General features: G+C 43.0%; 2 protein-coding genes across 2 annotated transcripts; one reads left to right on the forward strand and one right to left on the reverse strand.

The window, feature by feature from the left end:
- The first annotated feature begins 2,771 nt into the window (after positions 1-2,771).
- Positions 2,772-25,536, forward strand: LOC6552102 (synapsin). Its single transcript, XM_015154557.2, is given in 12 exon segments — positions 2,772-2,837; positions 4,183-4,259; positions 4,535-4,866; positions 5,437-5,600; positions 5,660-5,731; positions 6,853-6,996; positions 7,059-7,163; positions 18,307-18,524; positions 18,847-18,943; positions 20,451-20,618; positions 20,680-22,090; positions 23,183-25,536. Coding segments are annotated over 10 exon segments (2,949 nt in total). The 5' UTR covers positions 2,772-2,837; positions 4,183-4,259; positions 4,535-4,655; the 3' UTR covers positions 23,542-25,536.
- Positions 7,234-16,182, reverse strand: LOC6552059 (tissue inhibitor of metalloproteinase). Its single transcript, XM_001980659.3, has 5 exons — positions 15,918-16,182; positions 8,113-8,318; positions 7,965-8,050; positions 7,618-7,836; positions 7,234-7,559 (listed from the first exon to the last, which is right to left on the reverse strand). Exons 2-5 carry the CDS (start codon positions 8,243-8,245, stop codon positions 7,365-7,367), a joined length of 633 nt encoding a protein of 210 aa, XP_001980695.1. The 5' UTR covers positions 8,246-8,318; positions 15,918-16,182; the 3' UTR covers positions 7,234-7,364.
- Positions 25,537-25,699: the final 163 nt, after the last annotated feature.

The following is a 25,699-nucleotide window of genomic DNA, read 5'->3' on the forward strand; positions in this document are numbered from 1 at the left end:
GGTGTGTGTGTACGTGATAAGCGTAGACAGACGCCGTAACAACAAAACTGAGACCTCGAGGTTAGAGAGGCACCATCGCTTTATTGAATTACACGTAAAACAAAGAGCGCGACTTAGCTGGCGATTAAAGCGTCCTCAAAAAGGGATGGGTGTAGGGGAAGTTGGACAAAGGGGGATCGAAAGTGGGCGGTGGCAACCTGATAACCCACAAACCCACTGCCAGCGGGAGCCGAGCAAATAGTCCTGAGTGGCGGTTTTGATACTGCTAATTGCTGGGAAAAAATTAATTAAAACCCTTGCACTCTAAAACTATTTACCAGTGGTCGTTTGGAGAGAAAAGTCTTCCTTAGTTTTTAAATTGCTTTTAATAGACATTTGCTTTAGGCAACTGAACTTATGAACTACACAGGCAATTTAAAGCAACATTTTTAGGGACACCAATAATAATCTTTAAACAATAAAATACTAATTCCCAAATTCATATAATGATAATAAGCCGTTCGGCTTCAGTTTAAATGCACAAGCCCAATTTTATTTCTTGACTTAAAGTGGCATCAGCTTTATTGCTTAGCAAAAAGTCTTTGACCCCAGACGGAAATAGCTGCCACAATTTGCGTGAGCCAGCGCCACAATTTACTCTGAAATGCTTGGCAGTTTTAATTACCATCGAAAAGACATTACGCCCTGTTTTATGACAAGCCAACGCACATATCAACACAAAGCATTCTCGGAAAGGAAAAGCAACTGGAAAATGGGTTAAATGTGGCTGCAGGTGCTGAAGCTCCGGATGTAGAGTTCTGCATTTACCCATTCCGCAACCCTTTCTCGCATTGCAGTTTATATAAAACGGTTGACAGAAAATGCAACTGCTTAAGCTGCCATAAAAAAGAACTTTAATTTGCCACTGACGTTGATGGATTGTGGTGCAACTTCGCTCGAACCGAGAAAATAAGCCAAACCACCCACAAGGGGGGTTAAGCCGGGCTATAAAGTTTTTCCAGCACAGATTTGTGCTGGCTATCAAAAATGTGCGGGCAAAAACAGTCCAGAAAAGTTCCAAGCCTCCGGAAAAGGGCAAACCAACAGCCGAGACCCTCAACACGTTACTGTGATTATTAATTCAAAAAGTTTTCACACACACGTACAGCCAGCAGCCAAGAGTAGAGGGAAAAGCGAAGATGAAAATATCCCGCAAACGAGCTTTACTGGCAATCTGCCGAATGGCAACACATGTATATCGATGCTAGACGTTCATGAATTAAGCAAGAAAGGGCGTGAAGTTAAGGCCTGCCCAACCTAATTTGGCCAAGTATCGTGACCCAATCTCCTGGCTAGATAATTAAATAATTTTCCGAAAATCCGCTCAGTTATTACTGTTTTGATAGGCAAAATAAGCAGAGCAAACAAACAATGGGGGCCATCAATAACGAAATCGATTGGCATAAGTTCTACTTAGTCCGCCAGCCTGCGAGTTAGTCTGTCTCTGACGTGCGCTGAACTTTGACATTTGGGAACACGCTGAAGGAAATGCCAAAAGTCAGAACTGTCCGTGTGGGAAAGTGCAGCTATCGCACAGCTTCTGGTCGAAAACCAGAGAGTCTCAGCTCAGCTGTGTGTGGGGGACAAAAAGTAAGCCACAGACAGAACGGCGTCCCTTGCGTATACGTTATCTTCTTATCCGCAAAAATTCATTATTAGAGCTTATGTCATGAGTGGATACGAGGAGTCGGGACTTTATTATCGGAAAATTTTGAAAGTCTTGACTTTGTAATGAACTTTAACAATGTATGTGCATCTCATTGGACCGGCAAGGACACCCTCAATTGTTCTGCCCCAAAAAGTAGGCTACGAAAAGTTGCACAACCGCCTTGAATATTTTAGTTATGCTAAGTGAATCAGCACTTCGTTTGGGACCTCTGGGACCCATTAACGCAATTTTCCCGCACTTAGCTGGGACCGCAGAGGAAAAAGGTTGGCTTTGCTGATTTGTTTAGGTGTTATTTACAAACAACATTTGCTTATTTAGTTGCAAATCTTTCTGATTATTTACGTATCGCCTGGGGATGTATGTTTTCGAGTGTTTCAGTGCCGCTTCTGTGGTGTTTGCATACCATGTCCTACATAGAGGCCACTGCCAGTGCAATGAACCAAAAACAATGTTTTGCTTGGCAGTCGATGGTAAAAAAAGAGAGCAACAAAGGCGACAGACTGACTGTCCCTCGGGATGTTAACCAGTCGCTTGTCCATTCATTCATTCAGCCATCCATCCATCCAGTCGCCCCATTGCCTGGACATCCTGTGCCTGATAGCTGTCCCAGTTGATTTGCTCTTTGTGTTTTCCCTTTTCTTTTATTTTCCCGTGTTTTCGTTCAACTTTTGGGGCAACGATACTGGACTGAAGCGAGCTTAATAAAAGGGTTTCCATGAAGTTCGTCCAGGAAAAATATGTGTCTGAGTGATAAACTTTAAGATTCAGTGGATTTCTTTTAATGATTGAACTATGCAGGGCACATAATCTTACCTATGTTTCCTTGGAATTTACTTAATTGAAAACATTACGCTGCTTATTGTGCTCAGATTTTCTCAAATTCTTCGAGTTAAAAACAGTCTTTTCGCCGAAAACTCGAACGATAAATAGATTTAAATAATTTGTAAGCCTAATCATCTACCCCCTTACTTGCAGATCAAAATAGCGACCGAGTAGCCTGAGAATCGTCGTAGTAACGAAGCGAACCCCTGCGAGAACGGAGGCCAACTGCTCGACTTAATTGTCGACCACTGTCAATATTAGCGCCATCGCAACTGCTGGGTGTGGGCGAATCTGCGCCCCGCCACCGGTAAGACTGTTCCAAGATACGTTCGCGTTTTCAGAACATACTCACTTTTACTCGGCTTTACTAAATGGCACCCAAAGATATCACTCGATTCATATGCGAAACACTCGCACATATCTATAGCCTTGCTACGCTTTCATCAGCAAATTGCTTTTCAGTTTTTTTCAGCTTCAATCTTTTTTGTTTTTCCACCGAGCTGCCCACTTGAACCTTTTCGCACACAAACACGCAAATTTACCCACAGGGGGTCGGCATGTTGGTGTTTGTATGTGTGCTTGAGACCAGCATTATATAATATAGGCGCTGAAAAGTTTCAAGTGGCTGTAGGCCTGCGGGCCACGATAATAAATACAAGACGCACAGCGTCGTTTTGGCCACAAGTGCTTGACATTGTTGACTTGGCCCAAACCAGCCCCCGAACGCCAAACTTCGCCACCAATTGATTTCTGACGTTACACACAAAAGCGCCACACAAAAGATCCTGGCAAATATAATGGCTATGCAATTTCAACACACTGGCCATTGTCCTTAAATGTCCTTGCCTCCTACACCTGTTGCCATCAGCTCGATTTCATACTCATGCCCACACGCCGTTCGTTTTAATGTTCTGTTCGTGGTGCTTATTTTAATTAAAATTTAGTTTGAGCCACCTTTATTGCCTTTTTAATAGAACTTTAGTTTTCACTTAGACCGACTCAGTCTCTATCGCTCTCTCTCTGTCCGCCAAAACAATATGCATATCCTTTTAAGCCACACATTCACGACATTTTCCTAATAGCAAATGCAACTTTTGTGATTTCATGGTGTCTAAACCCATTATTCCGTCAGTAAGTGAAATCTAATTAAAACCATGGACATTTGTTTTATATAAATTTACTAATCTTTGAACCAGTTGACATATGAAATTTGAAATGAGTTTTCCCCTCGCTTCACTACATTACATTACGACTGTGTAATGTTTTTTACGATTTTTACCATCTTTCACTGTGAAAATGCACATTCGAAGTGACCACATTGCGCATACGCCACATTGGCGTAACTGAATTAGAGAAAGTTTTCAAAGCAATTAGGATCCAAGCGAAAACGTTGGCTTAGTTTGGCCACAAAATCTCATTACCTTTCTGCAATAAAGTTAAATAAAGGGACAAACATATTAACTAAGTGCCTTATTTTATGTTTGTGAGACGCTTTAAATTACTGTATGCCTAATGTTCAATGTCTATGCACAATAAATATCAGAAATCATTAAATGAATGCCCAAATTGAAAGCACTCTAGCTAATTAATTAGCAAACCAACTATACATTGTATGTGATTTCTTATGTATTTTCGCGTGCCGCGGATCAAAGGAGCCAAAAAGCAGCACCCTGAATTTCTCGTCGTTCAAATCGAGCTTCACTTCCAATGTTAATTTCCTGAAGAGAAGGTAAAGACCTTAAAAAAGGAAGTGCCCCCTTTGGCAGAAGGGGGCCCCAGTTGAACGAAACTAATTTGAAATTTCATATGTTCGTCTATTTCTCTATCTTTTCTTCTCGGGCGGTATTTGTCTACCACCCCATTTGATTATCTCATCCTTTTCCACTCAAATGCGCTGCACCATTTAACCTGTCTACTTGTCTGGCGGTTGGAAAACAACCGAATCAATCAAAAACACCACCCTACCACAACCACCACCATAACCCACACGAAAACTACTAACAGATTCAGCTCGGGAGACTTGTCTTCCGAGGTAGACGATGTCGATCCGAATAGCCTGCCGCCGGCGGCGCGGCCCATCCAGGATCAGCCGACGAAGCCGCCGGTTGCCGGCGGACCGCCGAATATGCCGCCACCGCCGGCTCCCGGCCAACCGGCCGGAGCTGCTCCGGAGCTGTCGTTGAGCTTTGGCGCCGGCAAAACCCCGGCGACGGCTGCACCTGCTCCACCACGTGGGGTCAGTGCGCCGACCAGTCCGGCCAAGTCGCGCGAAAGTCTGCTGCAGCGGGTGCAGAGCTTGACCGGCGCTGCCCGGGATCAGGGAGCCTCCATTTTGGGTATGCTTTGGCATTGGCAGCCACCTACACTCAGAAAAAATATAGCAGTCATTCAGTCACGTAACATGTAGAGCAGTCATCATTAACCCTTGTTATATATAGTATGCAACCCACTTTATAAGCAATGAGTCTCTGTCAATCCATACCATTATGTTATCGTCATTGTTGTTGTTCTACTTACCTGTTTATTGCCATTAGTTTACATATAGTAACCCCTGTTAACCCTGGCGATTGGAAAAGCCTTGGATAATCATAATCCTGTACTGTTGAACAAGTTATACAATGTGCATTCCTGTATAATATTTTGAAAGAACTGCTTGTCTCTGCAAGCTGAATTCCTTTTGAAATTCCTGGTGCTTTCTACTTAAATGAGAACCTATATAACATTTAAACATTTCATGTTTTAAGTGAAGTATTTTGAGAAGAACCCCACTCTTCAATCCGAAGTACATAAACCTAAATAACCTTAAAGGTTGTGTCCCACCTAAATGTTACAATCTATGAGCCTTTTCTGAGTGTAGGGACTGTTTATGGGTCTCTGGGCATGGAATGACATCTAACCCAAAACAGGAGCTGCGGTTCAGAGCGCCACACAACGGGCACCGGCGTTCAGCAAGGACAAGTACTTCACGCTGCTGGTTTTGGATGACCAGAACACGGACTGGTCCAAGTACTTCCGGGGCAGGCGGTTGCACGGCGACTTCGACATCCGAGTGGAGCAGGCCGAGTTCAGGGCAAGTACCAACCCATTTCTCACCCGGTAATCGGGCTAATTACTGTTTGTCCACTGCAGGACATTACGGTGGTCTCCAGCGCGGACACCGGACCAGTTGTCACCATGGCCGCCTATCGCAGTGGCACTCGGGTGAGTTAACCAGGACACTGGCAAAAAATTACGCACATGTTGCTCATTTCTAATTTATATACCAATTAAAATAAATAGGTTGATTTACTTACAAGTGGTGTTGAGTCCCTAGAAAAACGGCAGATTTGGATTTAGTATTAAAACTACGCACATCGTAATAAAATCCCTTTTCCCCGAGAACTTCTGTTTTGCCAACAGATTATTTTCCCAGTACTCCCACCTGGGTAGTTTGCGCTTAATTAGTGCAATGACAGTGACCAGCAGTCGTGGATCCAACTTCTTAGCCCGGGGATTGGATGTCCGCCAGTGCTCTACAGAGTAATAGGGCCATTGAAGGACCCAAGGACGTGGGTGGACAGCTTAATAGGTGGATGGGTGGCAAGAAGCGCCTAAGAGACGGCAGTCCATCAACTGCCTTTGTCCCTCTCGCCTTATTTGCGTAGCACTGAGCTCGAAGCTCTGGCGCTCTATTTTCCATTTGTTTATTTCAAGTCGGATTGTTGACTTTACGATGCTGGTGCTGTTTTTGCAATTGCGTGTGTCAGTCGCAATAAAAGACACTTGTAGCTGAGTAAAAATACGAATGCGATTGCCAAGTATGGCATACTTGTGACTGTCGGGAAGTTAGACGCCATCTGAAGCGTTTTGAAATGCAAATAAAGGGATTCTCATTTTATTCATGTAGGATGTGCAATAGTTCTGACCAAGTGAAGTCACTCTGCGTGCAATAAAGATTTAACTGCAGTTGTAAAAGAATATTACGCGCAAGTGAAATATATTTATTTTCTGAGTAATCAATATGATGAGATGCTTTTGTTCATGCTGCTCCAAAAGTAGGCAACAAATATTTGGTTTGGTCACACAACTACCGCCTGACAGCAGATGGCGCTAGTGTATCATCAATGCAATCCGTTTGCTCGTCAGCAAATTGTATTGCAAGTCGAGGAATTATGCGGTTAAACTTCCAAATAATAAGTAACACCATCTACAATGTTTTTAAAGTATATTTTGCGTTTTTAAAAGTCACAAAAATGTTGCCAGAGACTGGCAATCTAACAGCTAAGTATATTTTCTTTTTATCATAACATTTACTTTCTTTTTGGAATATCACACCAAAACAGGTGGCGCGTTCCTTCCGACCGGACTTTGTGCTGATTCGCCAGCCGCCGCGCGACGGATCCAGCGATTTTCGTTCCACGATCTTGGGATTAAAGTACGGCGGAGTGCCCAGCATCAATTCGCTGCACTCGATCTACCAGTTTCAGGTGAGTACTGTTGGAGTTCATGTGGGGCTCACTTTACAATTGATCTTCTTTGATGTTTTAAGGACAAGCCCTGGGTATTTTCGCACCTGCTGCAATTGCAGCGGCGCCTCGGACGCGACGGCTTTCCACTGATCGAACAGACCTTCTTCCCCAATCCACGCGATTTGGTAAGTGTACGCGGTATGAACATTAAAAGCTAAACACTAATTAAGTAGCTACTAAGGAGTTACAAGCTGGTTACAAGTTCGAAAGCATCCATTATCAAATAACACATTAGGCGTAACGTACGTATTAAAGCTCTACACAGAGAAAAACGATAGCATAACAAGGTCAAGTGGAGGACTTGGGGAACTAAAACCCGTGTTGCTTTACGAATTACTCTTGCACTTTTTGTAGAGCTGCGTGTGTTTCCAACGGCATCGGGAAATCCATCCATTGACCGTTAGTTCTTTGCGGGGCATGCAGGCGCTGTACTCTGTCTCGCACTTCTCAGAACGCGACCATTTGCATTCATCGTCATAAATGGGTCCTCTATGGCATCCCTCGTTAAGGCAGGGTATCACCTGGTAGAAGCCACAATGTACTTAGATTCAAGTCTGATTGGTTGCACTCTTAACTTACCGTGCAATTGGCGCCCTTGGCATATCCGCCGCTGAAGCCATGTCGCTCTGTTTTGGTCATCGCAGTGTACTCCTTGTAGTAACTGCATAAGTTTAGCGACGGAATCCTTCCCGCCACTATATAAACTCTTCCTAGTCTGAGCCGTATACCGCACATTCCCTCATCTCGGGGCGTGGACAGGCGACCATCGCGTAGCATTCGCCGCGCTTCGGGAGTAGCCTAGTAAAACGATGTGATTAAAATCAAATAAACAGGGCGCGATTACTTTTTAAGCTCAGTTCTTAAACGGATAATATTGAGTTCAACTTGAAACGTAAATATGCATTCCATACGATGACCGTGCTTACCCTGTAGGTGCGTTTGATCTGAACTTTGTAGGTGATCTTGCCCGGCTCGATGGTCTCTGACTGGCGAAGGACTCGCAGTTGCACAACTGTCAAGGATTGGCATTTTTTATTGAGTTACCCGGAGACTCGCTGGTAGTGGAAAACTCACCGTAGTCCGCCGTGGCGTAGTGCGTCTGTGGGTGGGATGGCATGCAGCTGCAGGCGTCCGCTGGGCGACCGTAAAACGCGAGTATCGCGACCAGGAGGAGCATCCATAAACCCAAATGCTTTCTAAAATCCATGGCTGCGTTGGTTGGTAGCGAGCTGATAAAATGGCTATGGCCTTAAGTCGCCGCCAGTGAGTCCCCGGGATTACTGTAACGGAAGTGAGAAATGATGGAAATGAGGGAAAATCGAGATTGCTTCTTACGTTAACGACAATGATTTAATGGGAAAACGCATATAATGGCTTTCGTGCTGAAGGTCACTGAGAGTTTAATTATGTCTGTCTTACTTGTGCCGTTCGGCTTATCAATGGAGGCCAGGCAGCTCAGTAGCAGCCGGCAGCCTTCCATCAATCGAGCCATCAATCCGCTGCCCAATTATGCATTTAATATATTACACATACGCCCCATATGTCAGCAATTAATCGTGCCCACTGTCACAAACACGCACAAGCTCGGATCATCAAGAGCATTTATGGAGAAAGCACTTGACTGCCAAATCACATCCATCTTTGTTCTTTGTAGATTGGATTGGTTCGGCTTAAGCCTGAATCCATATTCGTCTTTCATCAATATTTCATTTCAGACTTACGCAAAGACGATTCAGCAGTCAATTTAGAATGCATAAATCGCAGAAAAGTAGTTCAATTGCCCGGGCATTTCAATTGAACATTTTTGATGGGAAATTCATAGAAAACTTGAGACGCACGAAGCGCAATCCATTACAAAACCGCTACCACACCGCATATTTCGATGTGCTGCCACACCATAGCTATAGATATACAGATGTAGATGCACAAGCTCTCATGTATATGTGCCTCCATATATTAACGCAAAAATATTGTATAATATCGAGAGTGGAAAAGGCAAGGCGGCAATCAGCTGCAGCTACCGATTCGAACTGATCGGGGCAGATAGTCAGGTTCCATATAGACAGACCTATGGCCATATGCCTATCAATCCCGATTTCCCGCCCCCTCGCAGTGCCAGTTCTCCTCTGTTTATGGAGTCCACAACCCGGCAGCTCTGCAGCTCTGCAGCTCTGCAGCTCTCGGCAATGTGGCAATTAAATTGATATAAAATTGAATTAAAAGCATTTTGCGGAAAAGCCACTAGAAAACGCACACGCACACGCATACGCAGGGAGCGCGGAAAATGGGGAAAAATCGGGGGCAGACCTGCATGCGTGAATCGTTGGGAGGTTGCTATTGATTGAACGCAAGCCAAGCAGGCAGGAGTAATGCATCAAACTATTCATTAAGTGCCAGCCCAAGTGGCGGCAGACAAGCAGACGCGCTGACTAATGGGTTAAACTGGAACATACACCGGCAGAAAATGAGTCTATAAAAGATTGCAGCACAAGAAATTCCAGTAAAGCCAATTTGACAATGAATATCTCTAAGCTTAAGCTGTGATGACAGCACTACAAACTAATGGTATTTCTGTCCTAATACCCTACAAAGGCCAAGAACTGCTGTTTTAATACCCTGATCATAATATTATAAAACAACATTGCAGCTAAAAGCTGGTATTTTTAAAACTAAAAACAAGATAAGATGCTATAGTCGAGTTCCCCGACTATCAGATACCCGTTACTCAGCTAGTGGAAGTGCAAACGAGAAATTTAAACATTTTCTGGAATATCTGTAGAAATTGGGAAAAATGTAATGAAATAAAAAAAAAACTTTCTTTTGCCTGTTACATACTTTTCAACGAATTAGTCTACCCTTTTACTCTACGAGTAACGGGTATAATAAACATTCTATTTTATTTTTCATAGTTCAACAAATTACTGATGGTTCCTTCTGAGTGTGTACCTATAATTAGATGCCACACAGTGGCTTGCAATGTAAAAGGTTGTTTCCCTTTAGGTTACTAAAAGTTATAGTTTTTTATCTAATATAAAAAAGTTCAATCAGTGTGTTACTTTCAAAGCATCTAATTTGCGTTTAATGAGGGCGGGAAGTAGTGAGAACGTCGAAGTGTCATGGGAGAATTCTTGGTAGGCGAAAAGCTTCGCATGTTTGCTTGCTTTTTTTTTTCTGCCTGACACTGTGACACTTTGCTCGGCAATTAACGGCGCGGATTTGTTTAACAAACAGGCCGACAAGACAGTACTACCAACAACAACAACGAGGGAAGCAAAAAATACGAAACAAACAAACAGCCGGCCAAGAAGCAACAAAAAGTGGCACAAGCACACTCATTCAGTCGAAAACGTCATCAGCGTTTAGCAGATAAATCAAGTTGGGAGCCAATTGCCGGCATGAAAAGCGTTTTCAGAGGCGTTGAAAATTCGCACGATTTCATTGGGACCTGGGACTCCTTTTCCCCTCGCAGCGATACCCATGTGTATCCGTATTTATATATGCACCCATGTCTGAATGCACAATTAGCTGGGCCATATATCACTCAGGCATAGTCTAAAGCTGGCCAGAGCCGGCAAAAATGCAGCAACAGTTCGGAGTTTTGTGTTTTTCTATTTTTCGAGTTGGGAAAACGCTCCCCGTGTTTGTTGACAAGCCTAACACATGTCAATTAAATGTTATATATTATGGCACGCGGCGGCCACTCACACTGACTTCTAAAAGTGGAACGTGCCGCATTTGACGTCACTTTGTGCCCCCTCCAATTGACACACTTGTTGGACTTGTCTGCCATGAAGTTCTTGTGTCGTCACCATCATCGATGTTGACATTTGACACTGGTTTCAGTTTCGAGTGGCTGTCATCCAATTATGCGGGTAAAAAAATACACAAAATAAACAAGAGGAGGCAGCAATTTCAAACGATATTAACTCAAATTTCGGATCGAGTTCAATTGGCATTGATTTCCACTCTGAACTCGGGCCACTTAAAGTTTGCCGCTCTCAAGAAAATGGGAAATATTTATTGACCCACATGGTGGGGGGAATTTCGCTACACCGAAATAGAAAATAATTCAATTAATATTCCAGCATATATGTACAACATATTTGTATATTTTTATTGAAAGTTGTAAACAGAAAGCGCAGCAGGATTATACTTTAATTGTAAATTAAAGTATTCAAGTTGTAATTTATAAAACACCGAAAGCAATTACCCGTTTAACTTTCGCCAAATTCATTGCACTTTATTTGCTTAAGTGTTTAAATTACAAATTCGTCTTCATGAAACCTAAGCTATGCCCAAAAAGCTCAGCCAGTTGGCATTATGCAAATTTTATGATTAACACTTGCTCATAGAAAGGCAGACAGCAAAAGGAATCCAGACAGATTTCCCAGGTGAATTCAAAGGGATTTGCTAAGGTCAGACATGAAAAAGGCCAAGGCTCGGCGATGATGATAAAAAAAGGGGGCAAAAGTAGACAGAAAGGATTATTCAGCTACAAAAACTAAAGCGCTTTCGGTTTAGCTCCCCTTTTTTGGATGGTTGACTGCTCGCCAAAATGGTTACAGCAACCAAAGCCACATAATTAATGCGATTTTGGTTTGTGTTCAGTGCTTTCCTGGCAAATTTGTGTTGGCCAGTGCTGTGTAGTTGCCGTTGAGAGTTTTGGTTTATGAGCACTTAATTGGGGCCATTAATACCGGCTAATGTGTAAGTGAAGTGTGTGGACCCACAAAAGTATTAGCAGCCAGCAGCACTTCGCATAGCTCCGAACAAAACACCAAATGCATCAACATAAAAACGTATTTATAGCTTTCTGATATTTCGACTATATATGCCTAATATTTTGCGCCTCCAAAGAAGACATATCAAATTGTGGCTACCCGAGATTTATGGTTTCTTGGTCTATTTAGTAGTGGAATAATAAGGGTACCGCATTTTTTATTGCGTTCAAAATGTGTTTTGTCTACAAAAGATTTAGTAGTGTTTGAGTGGGTCATCTCTAAATCAGTTGTAGCAAAACAGATTTTCTCGACGTGCTAATCAGTAAATTCCAATGCAAATTGTCACATTACTGTAGCATTACATAAATCTAAGTATAACATTTTAATAAGGTCAACGTTTTATTAAAATAATATTAATCTGCATGATTTAAGTATTTAATGGCATTAGCTGTCACTTGCTTCCCTATCATTTTTATTCAGTAAGACCAATACATGAGTAGTATAGTGAGTACCCAGACTTCGAATCGAATGTCATTATTCTCGACTGCCTTTTTCGGCGGTCGTTTACTTTTCGATATTGCTCTTTGTGGCATTTCGTTTATAAATTTGCGTTTTATTGCTGATTCTGCGCAATTCGCTATTGGAGTTTGATTTTCACTGACTTAGATTACATTACAGCGCGATTGTGTCATTTCGTGGAGGCGAATGTTCAGTTATCAGAACGCGAGATTACTTCTGATTAGGCCAAGCAAATATTAGCCATTGCAACTGAGATGACAACATGTAAGTGACCAGGAACGACTTTTCCATAACCAACTTTTGCAGTCGCGTGAGTTTCCGCCGATTTCCCATAACGGTGCTGAAAAACTTTCTTTGGCCGAGGGCCTTCGGTTGACTGGCTTTTCCTTTGTCGGCGATGCCTTTGCAACAATGGGGGAAAATTACGGGGGAAATATCAAAGTCACGATCGGGCAATAGCCAATGCCATAATCAGCCTGATCAATGCGGCCCAAACAAAAGGGGGTTATGGTATGCCTATTTGATTAATGCCACTGCTTGATCCCTGACCCGCAATGGTTTCCTGCCCAGAATGGCCAAGTAATGAGGTTTCGAGTTGGTTAAGCATAGCGATTGGCAGCTATAGGCATTTACATGCGCTCAACGACACCTGAACCAGTGGCATGTACATGCATAATTAACAACGGAATTGAGATCCGAATACGAGGTGATAAGAACTGGCTAAGTGTTGTCCCTACTGGCCAATTGAACCGCCAGCCGATGAGATGCAGTGGCTCCATGGTTGACAGCTCCATTCAGGTGTGACGAAACCTTGTCTGGCAGACAACTATGCTCGGAATGTCGGAATGTTTATTGCCTTGCGCCTCATTAACCCATGCACAAGTATGCCAGCGGAATCTGACATCACTGCGCCGAAAATAAGACGCCTCTTATTTGCCACTCAACTGCAGCGGCTGATCAAGAAAACAAACAAAAATTGCAAGCCCAAATTCGTCACGTTCTTTGGTATTTCATTTTGGGCCGCGAAATTAAAAGCGAAACAGTAACGCCACAAGTTTCTCGACTTATGACACAAATTGTCCGGCGGCGTGGCAAAATAAGCAAACACTTCGCCGGGATGTGCAACGAAAATTCAATTAAAAATGCTAATGTATCTGAATGGGGGATGCGGTCCTGCAAAATCGGAGACCCAAAGGTCTGGGGCCTGGACTCACATTGCATTGGCCAGGCCATAAAAGTATAAGTCATTAATGAGCGACACATATAGCGTGTGCATATATAAAACCTCAAAGTAAACATATACATACTCGTATGCTGGCAAATATCATGTATAATGTGGAATACAATGGTGTGCAGTGTGCGGGCTTGCATTTCGTTATCAAATTGCTCGAATTTGCATGAAAATCAATAAACTCAGCTGGCAGTTCAATTAAATATTCAACTGATTGCTGTGACAATACCGAATCGCTTTTCGTCAACTTGGGTGATTTATTTCAGCCTAACAAGGCACCAATCCAGACCGGGTGACAGATCTTGTTAAAGACGTTGAGATACATTGAGAGGCATTGGGAAAAAAGGAGCAGAAAAGCAGCAGAAAAGCAGCAGGAAGCTGACAAATTGACGGCCCATGGCCCACACACAAATGGAGGAGCTCCGGGTAGCGAAAAAAAATACAAATTCATTCTCGATAAATTTGCTGCCAGACCTGTGAAATTTACGCACATTCACTTCAGATGATGGGGAGGGGGAAATTATTAATGGTGGCGAAAGACCAAAAAACCAAACCAAAGGCTCTTTGTCGCGCTGTCTTAATTGTACAATAATATTTAATTGCAAGATTTGCACAAGAAAATTTATTAATGGCACGGGATGAGCCGAATGTGGGTGTGTCGACATAAACAATTCCGATTTGTATCTGTATATGGCTCCGACTTTTTTGTTTTGGGATTTAAAAGCATTCGCCGAATATGGCGAATTGAATGATGTGCGAGGGAAATGCCACATTCACAATCATCGCATATGACAATTTTATTTGCCCGGCTTTGTGGTTTTTTATTGATTGCGGATTGGATACAATGCGTAATCTAAGTAGAGCAGCCATTGTATTGATCGTATTGGCATTCTGGGAATCGCTGAAATAGGCATGATGTACATAAAAAAATATATACCAATTTACAATGAATATCATCTAAAAAGAATATTATATGTTGCAGATGGTTCTATTCCCATTGTGATATACGATTCAAATTTTATGACCGTGAACAACATCCTAATGAGAGTTTATTTCAGTGTAGCCTACTAACCGGATTTTCCTCCCTCAATAAGCAAATGCGGTTAAGATAATTTAAGGTGCCATATGGCGATATGTGTCGTAAGAGGGCAAACAATACATTCAATTCAAAATTAGCACACTCTAGAAAATTGAATTGCATTCGATAACAAGGGCATAGCGTTATCTGCTGGAGAATAACGAAAATAAATATTCCAGAAAAGCTGAAAAGCCAGCACATAATACAAGCTCATTTAAAACGAAAAGCCAACAGTTATTCCAAAGTCAAATGAAGGAAAATGAAATTATGAATATCCATGCGAAACAATGCGACTTGCCGTGTCAAAAGAAAGTCAATGGAAGAGAAAGGGGGAAAACCCACTTTAAAAGCATTTCCCTGGGGCAATCTCCCTCGAGATATGCTTGTAAATTTTATTTGTTTTTTTTTTTTTTGTGCGTCTCGAGAAGCATTAAATGTGTCTATATTTTTAGACACTAAATGGCCAATGCCAAAACACACATGACGTATGCGTAATATGGAAATACCTATGGCCTTTCGCTTTCCTTGACATCCGACAAAATTGTTACATATACATCACAGATTCAAAGAGCTTTACGATCAGACTGGATTGCACAAGCAAACTAGTTGTATATTTTTTAATGGCCTGCAGTTTGTTTACAAATTGGCGACAATAAAATACTATTAAGACAATTCGAAAGGCCAGAAGAAAACTGAGGCGGTCCAAAAGATCAGGGGAGGCAGATGCACAGCTAGGCAAATAAAAACAAATTATAAATAAACGCCAATAAATAGAAATGAGCGTTGTCTTGGAAAACTGTGTCGCTGTGTCACGTCGGCACATTTCCCAGTGCGCGTTTTAAATAGACTCAAAATAAAACACAACACGCGTCGCGCGTTTTGCATACCTTCAATTTCAATTTCAATCTTCTAAATGCCAGACAACTCTAAATCTAAAATAAAGTTAAAACAACATGAGTTTGTTCTCTTGCTTTTGAGTTGCAAGTTGTTTTTGCGCGAAACTGGCACCTCAGGCAAAAAGCATCAAAGAGAGAGAAGAATTCAACTAAGAATTTTGAAGTGAAATTTAATCAAAATTATTTCCAACAGCTGAAACATTTGTTTCCGTTTACGAACATATATGAAACTTCCGTTTGCGAAATAATCTAAGAACGGAACGACTCAAAACTTTGCAATGCGGAAACTTCGGAAGTATTTTAAATTAATCATTTAGTACAATATTTTTAATTACTATTCCAGCATGTGCTGTATGCCATAGCAATTCATGCATATTCATGCAAATACCATTCAATGACCAAAAAACAAAAAAATATCGCTAGTTAATTGTTACCTTAAAGCAGCAACCTATTTTGTGTGTAAAACTGGCACTTCAGGCTTTAAAACACTTGAACCCGAGGGCACAGAAATGGGGAAAAGCAGTTAATGTATTTCCACCGGCACTCGCACTCGAATCAACTAGTCCGCACTTTATACTACTTGCTAATATATATATTCCCGATCTCGCGATTTCTCCGTCGCCGATTCTGAGGCGTTCTAGCTCGCTGCGCTTGCGGTTCTGCACTGGATCGCCAAGCCAACCGATTCGACTGTTTTCTTCGACGAATTCCCGAACCCGAATGCTCGGACATTTCGCTCAAGTTCTTCGGGAAGTGAGAGATCGGTTCGGTTCGGTTCGGATCGGATCGATCGGTTGAGTCGATTCAAGTCGAGTCAAGTCGATTCGATTCGAGTTGCGTGTGCATACTTGTACATGGCTTGAGTGTTTCTCGCGGCAGTCGGGCGATCAAAAGCGCCATAAATTCCCCCTAAATGAGTGAAAAGTGGAGGAGAGTCGAATGCATTTTTCCTGGCCTTTTTTTTACCTTGGCAGCTTTATTAATTGCGTGCTGCGGCCTGGTTTATGCTCTCGGCCATATAATAGCATACAATATGTATAGGCGCAGTCACTTGGCGCCATGGCCAAAAAGAGATCGCCACACGAAGCTGCAGAGCAACCGCATTGGCGCATCTGTCAGGTCGCATATCAACTAATAATTCAGCTATGCCGGCCGAGTCGCAAGTTCGCCAGCGATCCCACTTCCACTTCCACTTCCTCTGACCATGTGGTGCACACACGTGCTGCTGCTCCGGTCATGCTTCATATCATGCTCCATGCTCCACCTACAGCACGTTGCCATGATCTGCATAGCCGACCCGATAACGCCACCGCATTGCGGATCTGCACGGCGAGAAAAAGTTGCTCTACTGATGGCCTGAACATATTACAATATTATTACAAAATTAATAGACTGATTATCGTGATTACTACAACACTATGATGAATGGCATAAATATAAAACAATTGCATTTAAATATAAAACGTACATATATAGGGCTAAAATATCTTGGAACATTAGTAGTTTTAAAAAGTCACAAACTCGTAGGATCAATAAACATGTACAAATCTGGAGTAACAAGCAGCATGTTATTGATAAGAACAGTGATAATGATACAGGGATCTGTACCATCCCTTGTTTGCTCAACAATGTTGCTACCTATTTAATTGCCTTTCTTCCAGTGCACTTGTAGAGCAGACACCAATGCCGAAGGCACTACGAATGCGTCACAGTGCATATTTTAAGTCCGCTGATATAACCGAGGAGCAGTTCCCTAGACAGTGGGCACTCATGCGGAATACGTAGCAGCTTCCAAGAATGCGGGCTATGTGGGGGTGTGACGCCTCATTCTCATTCTCATTCCGATTCTCATTCTTGCTCTGAGGTCCAGATACGATTGTATTATCCAGAGTATCTGTATGTTATATCTATATGTTCATTGAGAGATTTCTGCCACTCCGTTTGTTGTCTCTTTCTGTCAGCACGATGGGCTTTCATCGGCGGCAATTGCGACAATTCTTCGGGCTGTGTCATGATTGTTATGGTGTTCCATTCGGTTTTATTTTGATATACTTGTATTCACCCTCTGCCAATACAACACGAAAGTGAACCCATGAGTTCACTTGTGATTTATCAACTGTTTAAATATGGCTTTGGGTGGGGGGAGATGATTAACAAGGATATTGGGCTGCGATGTGCATATATAAATGTAATAGCCATGAGTAACGATGCAAAATAATAAAATGCGAATTAATCAAATATATGAGGGCAGGGCATTTTTGCTCTTGCATATTTAATAGTGATTTGCATGCGTCATTAATAACAATAAGTCATTAAGTCATTTTCATGAAAATGCTCTCCTGCCTGACTGATGATCGAGGATTCTTGGAATTTGACTGGCAATCAAAGAAAATTTATGTGGCCAGATTCGTGATTGGAATGAATGCGAAAACCTAAATTTGGCACTTATCCAATCGACTAATAAGCATCGCCCTTTGATTTCCGCAGCAGATAAAATGAGAAAAATCATTCGCATTTTGTAATTTATAGAATTTCAATCAGGCAGCGAAATACAGTTTATTTCAGATTGTGATTGCCTCGGTGTCTTTATTCACAACACATGAAAAAAAGTGTTTTATATCCATTATACATTTTCTTTTTCCCGATGTTTTCAATTTTATGAACCTATAAAGTGGGCCAATGGTTAAAGCGAGTTCCAAACATTTTTAAAAGCTATTTATAAAATCTGATACATTTTCTTGGGATGAGTCAGATTGCCATATTTATTATTAAGGTTGCAAATTAGGTAAATATAATAAGTTCTTTCTCTCCGTGCACTTGCAGTTCCAATTCACCAAGTTCCCCAGCGTGCTGAAGGCTGGACATTGCCATGGCGGAGTGGCCACCGCGCGCCTGGAGAACCAGAGCGCTCTGCAAGATGCCGCCGGACTGGTGAGCGGTGCCGGGAATGATTCCCATTGTTACTGCACCATCGAGCCCTATATCGATGCCAAGTTCAGCGTGCACATCCAGAAGATTGGCAACAACTACAAGGCGTTTATGTAAGTGACCGCAAACCGCAGGCGGCTGAAACTGAAAGCCACGAGTTGATGCAGGAAGGGTCGAGTGGTCGGAATATGTAGTCTGAATGGTCCGAATGGTCCGAATGGTCTGATTGTCTGACCTTGCAACTGTCAGCAGACAAAAGCCGTCGTCGTTTTGCAATTGGCTATTATCGTACCAAGTGCAGCGGCAAGAGTTCATTGTCTGCCATCCGAAAAGCCGGTGACGGGTTCAAAGATCCCTCGCCGACCTCCCAAACGCATTATCTACGCTCTTTTAGCCGTCCAATTTATTATACTTAACCGCTTTCGCTCTTCACAGGCGCAAATCCATCACCGGCAATTGGAAGACCAATCAGGGATCCGCCATGCTGGAGCAAATCACTTTAACCGAGAAGTACAAAAGCTGGGTGGACGAGGTAAGTCGATGGATTAAAGCCATAAGAGACACTAAATCAAAGAGGCGAATTATGGCGAGACATCTCCACCGACTTGCCTGTACTCTGCACTTTTCGCACAAGCCAATGCAAGCCCACACATATGAGTCAAATAATTTCCAAATACCCATACATTTTGCTTCAATTATTTCAGTTGATTTTAGCCATATGTTATCCCCGACAATTTTTCGCTCACATTTCCGTTTTGCCCCAAATTCTGAAATTCTAGAAAGGCCTAGTCATGAAAAGCGCAGTCGAGTTCGCAAGCTGCTCAGCCGAACTTAGCCCAGTTGAATTTGGCCCGCATTTATCAAATTTGGCCAATCAATATGGCTAAGGAAAATCGCTTTAACTTATATGCGGCATTTTGGGTGCACAAATTCGATTTCGGCAGCCTTCCGAGTTTCCCCGAGGGGAAATGGAGGCGAACGGAGAGCCGACTTGGAGTCGGTTCGGTTCCAGAAACCATAATCGATTGACGTCAGAAGGCGGCAGAGTTTGCTGTGCCCTCGAGCGGCGGCTTGGCTTTAATTAGAGCTCATGAATATGGAAATCGCAAAACGGCTAAACGCATTAGGCCGCCAATGAACGATGGCACAACGGTAGTTTTCATTGAAGCCATTTTCAGACGGCGCCTCATAACTGCCAAATGAGGTGGAGCATTTGGTTACATGGCAAACCCATCGGTTTTGGCATTTTATCAATGCAAACGAGCGCTCAGCTCGGTTTTCTTTGAGTTGCAAGTGACTCACCGATCGGCACTGCATATGTGCATTTATTAATTGCCATTACTGGCGCAAATATTCCGCATTCAAGTGCAAGCATTAGATTAGAAGGCAACAGTTTTAAACTACATTCAGCGGAAAAATGTTACTTTGAGCGATCAAGTCATTAAAAGTAAAGGTGAAGGTTTTTTATACAAGGCCCTATTTAAATTCCACCGAATTCACTAACCCATTATGACAAGGGATTAGATTAGTTCTGATATACAAAAATGTTAATTTGATCATCATTTTGTAGTAATACTTGTTTTTCTGATAACACACATTGTTTATTTTTAAGCGGTTTCAAATTATTCAATATTCTGGTTACTAGTGTAAAAGCACTTTTCAAAGAGCTCGTGATTTTTGGTAAAATCTGGTGAAAATGCACAGATCTGGAAAATGCCTTTTCAAAAATCAGTACTTATATGGTTATTTTTCCAAGTGCTTGGGAAAGTGGGTGGGCTGCTGACGACGTCACCGCCATTCTGAGCAACTCGGAATCAGCATCGGAATCTGCATTAGCTATAGTTATAGCTACAGCTCTAATCAAAACAAAATGTGTAATTGAAACCGGCAGCGGAAACCCGCGGAAAGCCCACACATAGATGTTTGAACCGATTGCCGCCTGAGTGGGAATGACTGCGCCCGGAATCGAAAACACATTTTAGGGTCTTGATGACTCAATCACAATTCTAATCGCTGAATGCTGCCCGCATCACTTTCAGATATCCGAGCTCTTTGGCGGCATGGAAGTATGTGGTCTCTCCGTGGTGGTGGCCAAGGATGGACGTGAGTATATCATAAGCGCCTGCGACAGCACATTCGCCCTCATCGGGGACACCCAGGAGGAGGATCGCCGGCAGATCGCGGATCTGGTGTCCGGACGGATGCAGGTCGGTATAGGCGGGGGGGATCATGCATCGGTTCAATAAATCCATAACTGCCCAATTACAGAATGTCTGCCGTCCCAGCATGGCGCAGACGGGTCCGGGCAAGTTGCCCTCCCGCTCCTCGGTCTCCTCCCGAGCAGAGAGTCCCACGGACGACGGGGTGGCCCCGACACCACCACTTCCAGCTGGACCACGGCCAGCGCCCATGGGTGGACCACCACCGATACCGGAGCGCACCTCGCCCGCCGTGGGCTCCATTGGGCGGCTGAGCAGTCGCAGCAGCATCTCGGAGGTGCCGGAGGAGCCCTCCTCGTCGGGACCCAGCACAGTGGGTGGGGTGCGTCGTGACTCGCAGACTTCACAGTCGTCGACCATCTCCTCGTCGGTGTCGCGGGCGGGCCAGAGGCCACCGCAGACCCAGAGCTCCGTGGTGGAGGATGCCGAGGACACCATGAAGAACCTGAGGAAGACCTTTGCGGGGATCTTTGGTGACATGTAGGAAATCGCTAACAAGAAGCGCGGCAGAACGGCCAGCGAGACGAGCAGCGGCAGCGGGCCAGGTAGTGTGCCCAGCAGCGCGGGTCCGGGGAGCGGATTCAGTGGCTCCTTCCTCGGCAAGCAGTTCTCGTTCGCCGGCAAGGGGGAGGGCGTCATCTCCACACAGCCCACACAGCCCACTCAGCGTCCCAGCGAGGAGCCCCCAGCCATTCCGACGACGGCCAGCTCAGCCGTCCGGCCGGAGAGCAGCGTTTCAGTTAGCGATGCAAGAAATACGGATACACTTACGGAAAGAGCAGGCGCCGGCTACCAGCCGGTCACCAACTACGAGCAACAGGAGAGGGTCAATCCCTTCGACAAGGAGCCCAACAAGTCGGGCAGCGCGGCCAGCATACACACCTCCTCGTCCTCATCGATCTCATCGTCATCCATCTCGTCGCGCATCAATCGCAATGGCAACGCCATCAAATCCCCGCCCCCGCCGGCGGGTCCGCCACCACCGCCGCCCACCAATGTCACGGCGGTGGGCAGCAATGCCAATAGCTCCAGTGGCTACAGGAACAGCTTCAGCAGCTCCCTGAGCAAGGACAAGACGAGCTATGGCAACTTTGGCAGCACCACTTCGGTGGAGACCATCACACGAATGGACACGAACACCACGAACACAGGAGCCACTGCGACGGAAGCTGGAGAAGCCAGTGGTATTACGGCCATAACCAATATCAGCAATAGTGCCGGAATGGTGGCTCCAGCCACGGGCACCATCACCTCCTCGGTGACCACCAACGACTGGAGATCGGCCATTGGCATGCGATCCGCCAGTGTGTACAGTGCACCCGCTGCAGTGACCACTGTGCTGCCAGGAGACACATCCGGCTACGACTCCAACTCGCTTGCCTCGCAGGCCGAGGGCCTCAACAATCCCAGCGATCTGCCCTCGTACACCAGACCATCGTACTCGCGATCCGAGAGCAATGGTAATTATCTAGCCGTGGGCGTACTGCTGGTCAGCCTAACCCTGCGCAAGACCTAGGGCTCAGCCTCGACTCATCTCGATACCTATTTATATATATATAAATCATGCCATTTAATCTCATTATCGACTAATTCAGCTAGCTACACTCCACATAAATATGTATACTCGTATATAGAGACCAACTAAATGTAATCGAATAACCATAGCCAAGTAGGCAGCCGTGTCAAAGTGTTAGCCAAAACGAGAAAAGTAGGAGTTGTGTCCTTTGAGCCTAACTTTTTCAGTTTCCTAGCCGAGCTCAGTGAGTAAGCCAAATATTACGTATACGACTTGTGGGCCGACCAAGTGTTTGTAAGTCTCCCTCTCGCTCAGCGATGAAAAAACCAAATTGAAAAACAAAAGCGCTTGCCTGCACACACGCTCACACCCACAACACCACAGAAGACAAAACAACAGGAACCGTACAGTACACACTCGCTAGAGTGCACCGCAAACCTGAGTTCAGTTCTGGCTTTTTGGGCACGCATCGAGAAACAAGAGAAACCCGAGATACAATCCAGAAAAATACCCAAATATCACCACAAGAGTAATCCAAGCTTTTAGAAACAACTAAATTCGTTAGTAATATTAGTGCAACCCCTTTTCAGTTTTAGAGCGTGTGTGTGTGTGCGTCTTGTAGTAAATGCAGAGTTATCAAAAGATGAGCCATAGAAAACCGAGATCAACTCCTCAGTTAGAAAGCGCATAAGAATCAGAAGATTTCAAAATTCCCATTGTCATTCACTCACATATTGATAATGCTTGTTTTTGGTAACGCTCATTTTGCTCATCCTCCATCACCGAAAGTCAAGTGACAAATACGCAAAAGGCGATCGAAGGACAAGTCAATATTTAAACAACTCAAAAAATGCTTTAGTAAATTTGAATTTCTATATTCAGCTTGCTCTTCGATCGACTGTGTATAGAATTAAAGATAGATTGGCTTACGTAGTGCTAAAGATACGTGCTAGAAACTGCACCCACGCCAAATTGATGTGCACTTGCTGGAGCTTTTCGTGGCTTGGTTATTAATCTATATTCCCAACTCTTGCAGCCTCCAAGCACTCGGACCTGGATGTAATCTTCGGAGACAGCAAGACCACTCCGGCATCCTATGGCAATGGCAAATACACCCGGGCCGCTGGATCCATTTCGGATGCCGATATGATTTTCGGAGGACCACCCTCGAACTACAAGACCGATCGCTTCGGGGCCTCCAAAAGCATGAGCATGACCTCCGGCGGAGTGGGTTCCGGATCGGGCTCGGGCTCGGGAGGATATAAGATCTACGAGGGCATCCAGAATGCGGCATTCAGCGACTTCAGTGACTCGGGCAGTATGAGCAGCATTGGATCGCACACCAAACGCTGGAGTGCCAGCAAGGAGGAGGACGATGAACTGGACTTGAAGTAAATCCAAGGGAAATTCCAAAGCAGCACTGTCACCTGCAGAAAACATTCACCCACACACACACACACTAGGGCAACCAAACTATTGAATTCTATCAATCTTTCTGCCTCTGAAGTTTCCTGGTTTCATGGGAAAAACACTAAGCATATTACTCACTCACATTACTATCGTTTCCACTTAACTAACATGATCGAAACACCTTCCGCTCATCTGCCACCAAAACAGCAATGGAAATATAAACAGCATAATATGCCGTGTAGACACTGTAGTACACTACTAATACATAATTATAACCACCAATGCAACAACAATAATGCAAGGCCCATAAGATATGTGCAATGAAATGTCGCCGATTGACTTGACTGGTTTTGCAGTGCGATAAGAACGAGGAACCTATTTAATTAGCGTACTTAAAAACATTTTGAAACATTTTCCAAAGCAAACAAATTATATATTAAATATATTATTGAGAAAAATATTGAATTATATACCGACATATTAAACCATTTGAGAGTTGATGACATTTAAAGTAATCGCAAGCATATATTACGTGTTAACCTGCTAATAAATCAATGGGAAAACTTTTAAGTAAATCGAATATTAATAAATCTGTTATATACCAACATGAGACACATATAAAATCCTAAAAACTATAAAAAATAAAAGACAATATGCGCAACGTATAACAAACAACCAAACGTTTAATACTAATACATACGCGATCTAATTATAATGAATAAATTAGTTAACGAACTACATGTATTCGGAAATTACTACGAGCAAATGTTACATAAAGAACACAAAGACACACGAGAGTGGAAGCAACTCACACACAAAGTAAATGTTTATTACCACAAATATTATGATTATTATTATGATGTATTAGCAGTTAATGTTTACAAACTCGAAAGCAGCCTTCGAGGGCTTTGAAGATATGGAAATATGGAAAGTACCAAGCACGACAAGCAATGTGAATCTAGTCTGAATCAACTGGACAACAATAACGAACCGAACGTATTCGAAAATCTGGCGATCCCAAGCGATCCACATAAGTTTACACGGTACATAATCGAAGGTCGAGAAATGAAATGAAATGAAATGAAAATGGAGGCAATGGTATTGGCGAATATTTAGATAATATACACAACAAAATATATATAAATGTTGCAAGCGACAACAACGAAGTCATATTATGCATTCCAGATATAAACAATAGCTTCAATTGTTTGAGACTATGATTTAGCGACAAATGTTTAGTATTTTGATGTTTTTGTTACGCACATGTTTAAGCATTATTTACAGCAATAGACAATTTTACATATGTTGAAGTTGAAATAATAGTTGAAATCGTTTCAATTGGGTTGTATACTTCTCTCTTTTATCAACTAATTGCATTAGAGAATTTTAAATATCGTTATATGCAAAGGAATATAACGCAAGTATACTTGAGAACTTGTTAGTTTACCAACTCTCTTCGATTTTAGTAGAATCTACACTTGGGAATGCTACCAATATTTTAATCTAAACAAATTTACAACTATACAAGAATATTGAATAACAATTGTTTTTGTTTAACCTCATGCTATATCATCCTACCATTTATACTTGTATACAAGTAAATATATAAAATATGTATGTAATTTTAAGTAATTCTTTGGCTACAAGTACTTTTTCGTAATCGTATACATCATCATTTTACTCGAACTGGCACATATTCACGCAATGTTTTATAAACATATATTTATAACGACAAATGTAGAACAGAAAGTACATAAATAAATACGGGCATCACTCGAGGAATTCGAAAAACATATATCATGGCACCAGACCCACAACTCACTCACCCCATAACAATATCGTTCATCGAATGAAAGAAAGTGCTGAATTACATAAATTGAAACTCAAAGGAAATACTCAAGCATATGGCATATAACTTACACGACTTCTAATCCGTTGCAAAATATTCCAAATAAATACTCGTATTATTGTGAAAGTATAGCAAGAAATATGTACTTATATGTTGTCTGTAATTGATTCAACTCCCCCTTGAAGTCTCACCTCCCCAAATTCAGAAAGTATGGGAGTCTGGGCTACAGCCACTCAATACACACAGGTACACACAAATTTACTGCAAATCTATATATATACATATATGTACTAC

The sequence above is a fragment of the Drosophila erecta genome, unplaced genomic scaffold (assembly GCF_003286155.1).
Source record: "Drosophila erecta strain 14021-0224.00,06,07 unplaced genomic scaffold, DereRS2 tig00000000-arrow-pilon, whole genome shotgun sequence".
NCBI lineage: Eukaryota > Metazoa > Arthropoda > Insecta > Diptera > Drosophilidae > Drosophila > Drosophila erecta.

What these genes read in the sequence shown, in the direction of transcription:
- LOC6552059 (XM_001980659.3), bottom strand. Translation starts at nt 8,245, where the DNA reads ATGGATTTTAGAAAGCATTTGGGTTTATGGATGCTCCTCCTGGTCGCG. An exon ending in CTACGCCACGGCGGACTACG is followed by an intron (nt 8,051 to 8,112) that starts GTGAGTTTTCCA and finishes AATCCTTGACAG; the next exon opens with TTGTGCAACTGCGAGTCCTT. An exon ending in CCAAGGGCGCCAATTGCACG is followed by an intron (nt 7,560 to 7,617) that starts GTAAGTTAAGAG and finishes GGCTTCTACCAG; the next exon opens with GTGATACCCTGCCTTAACGA.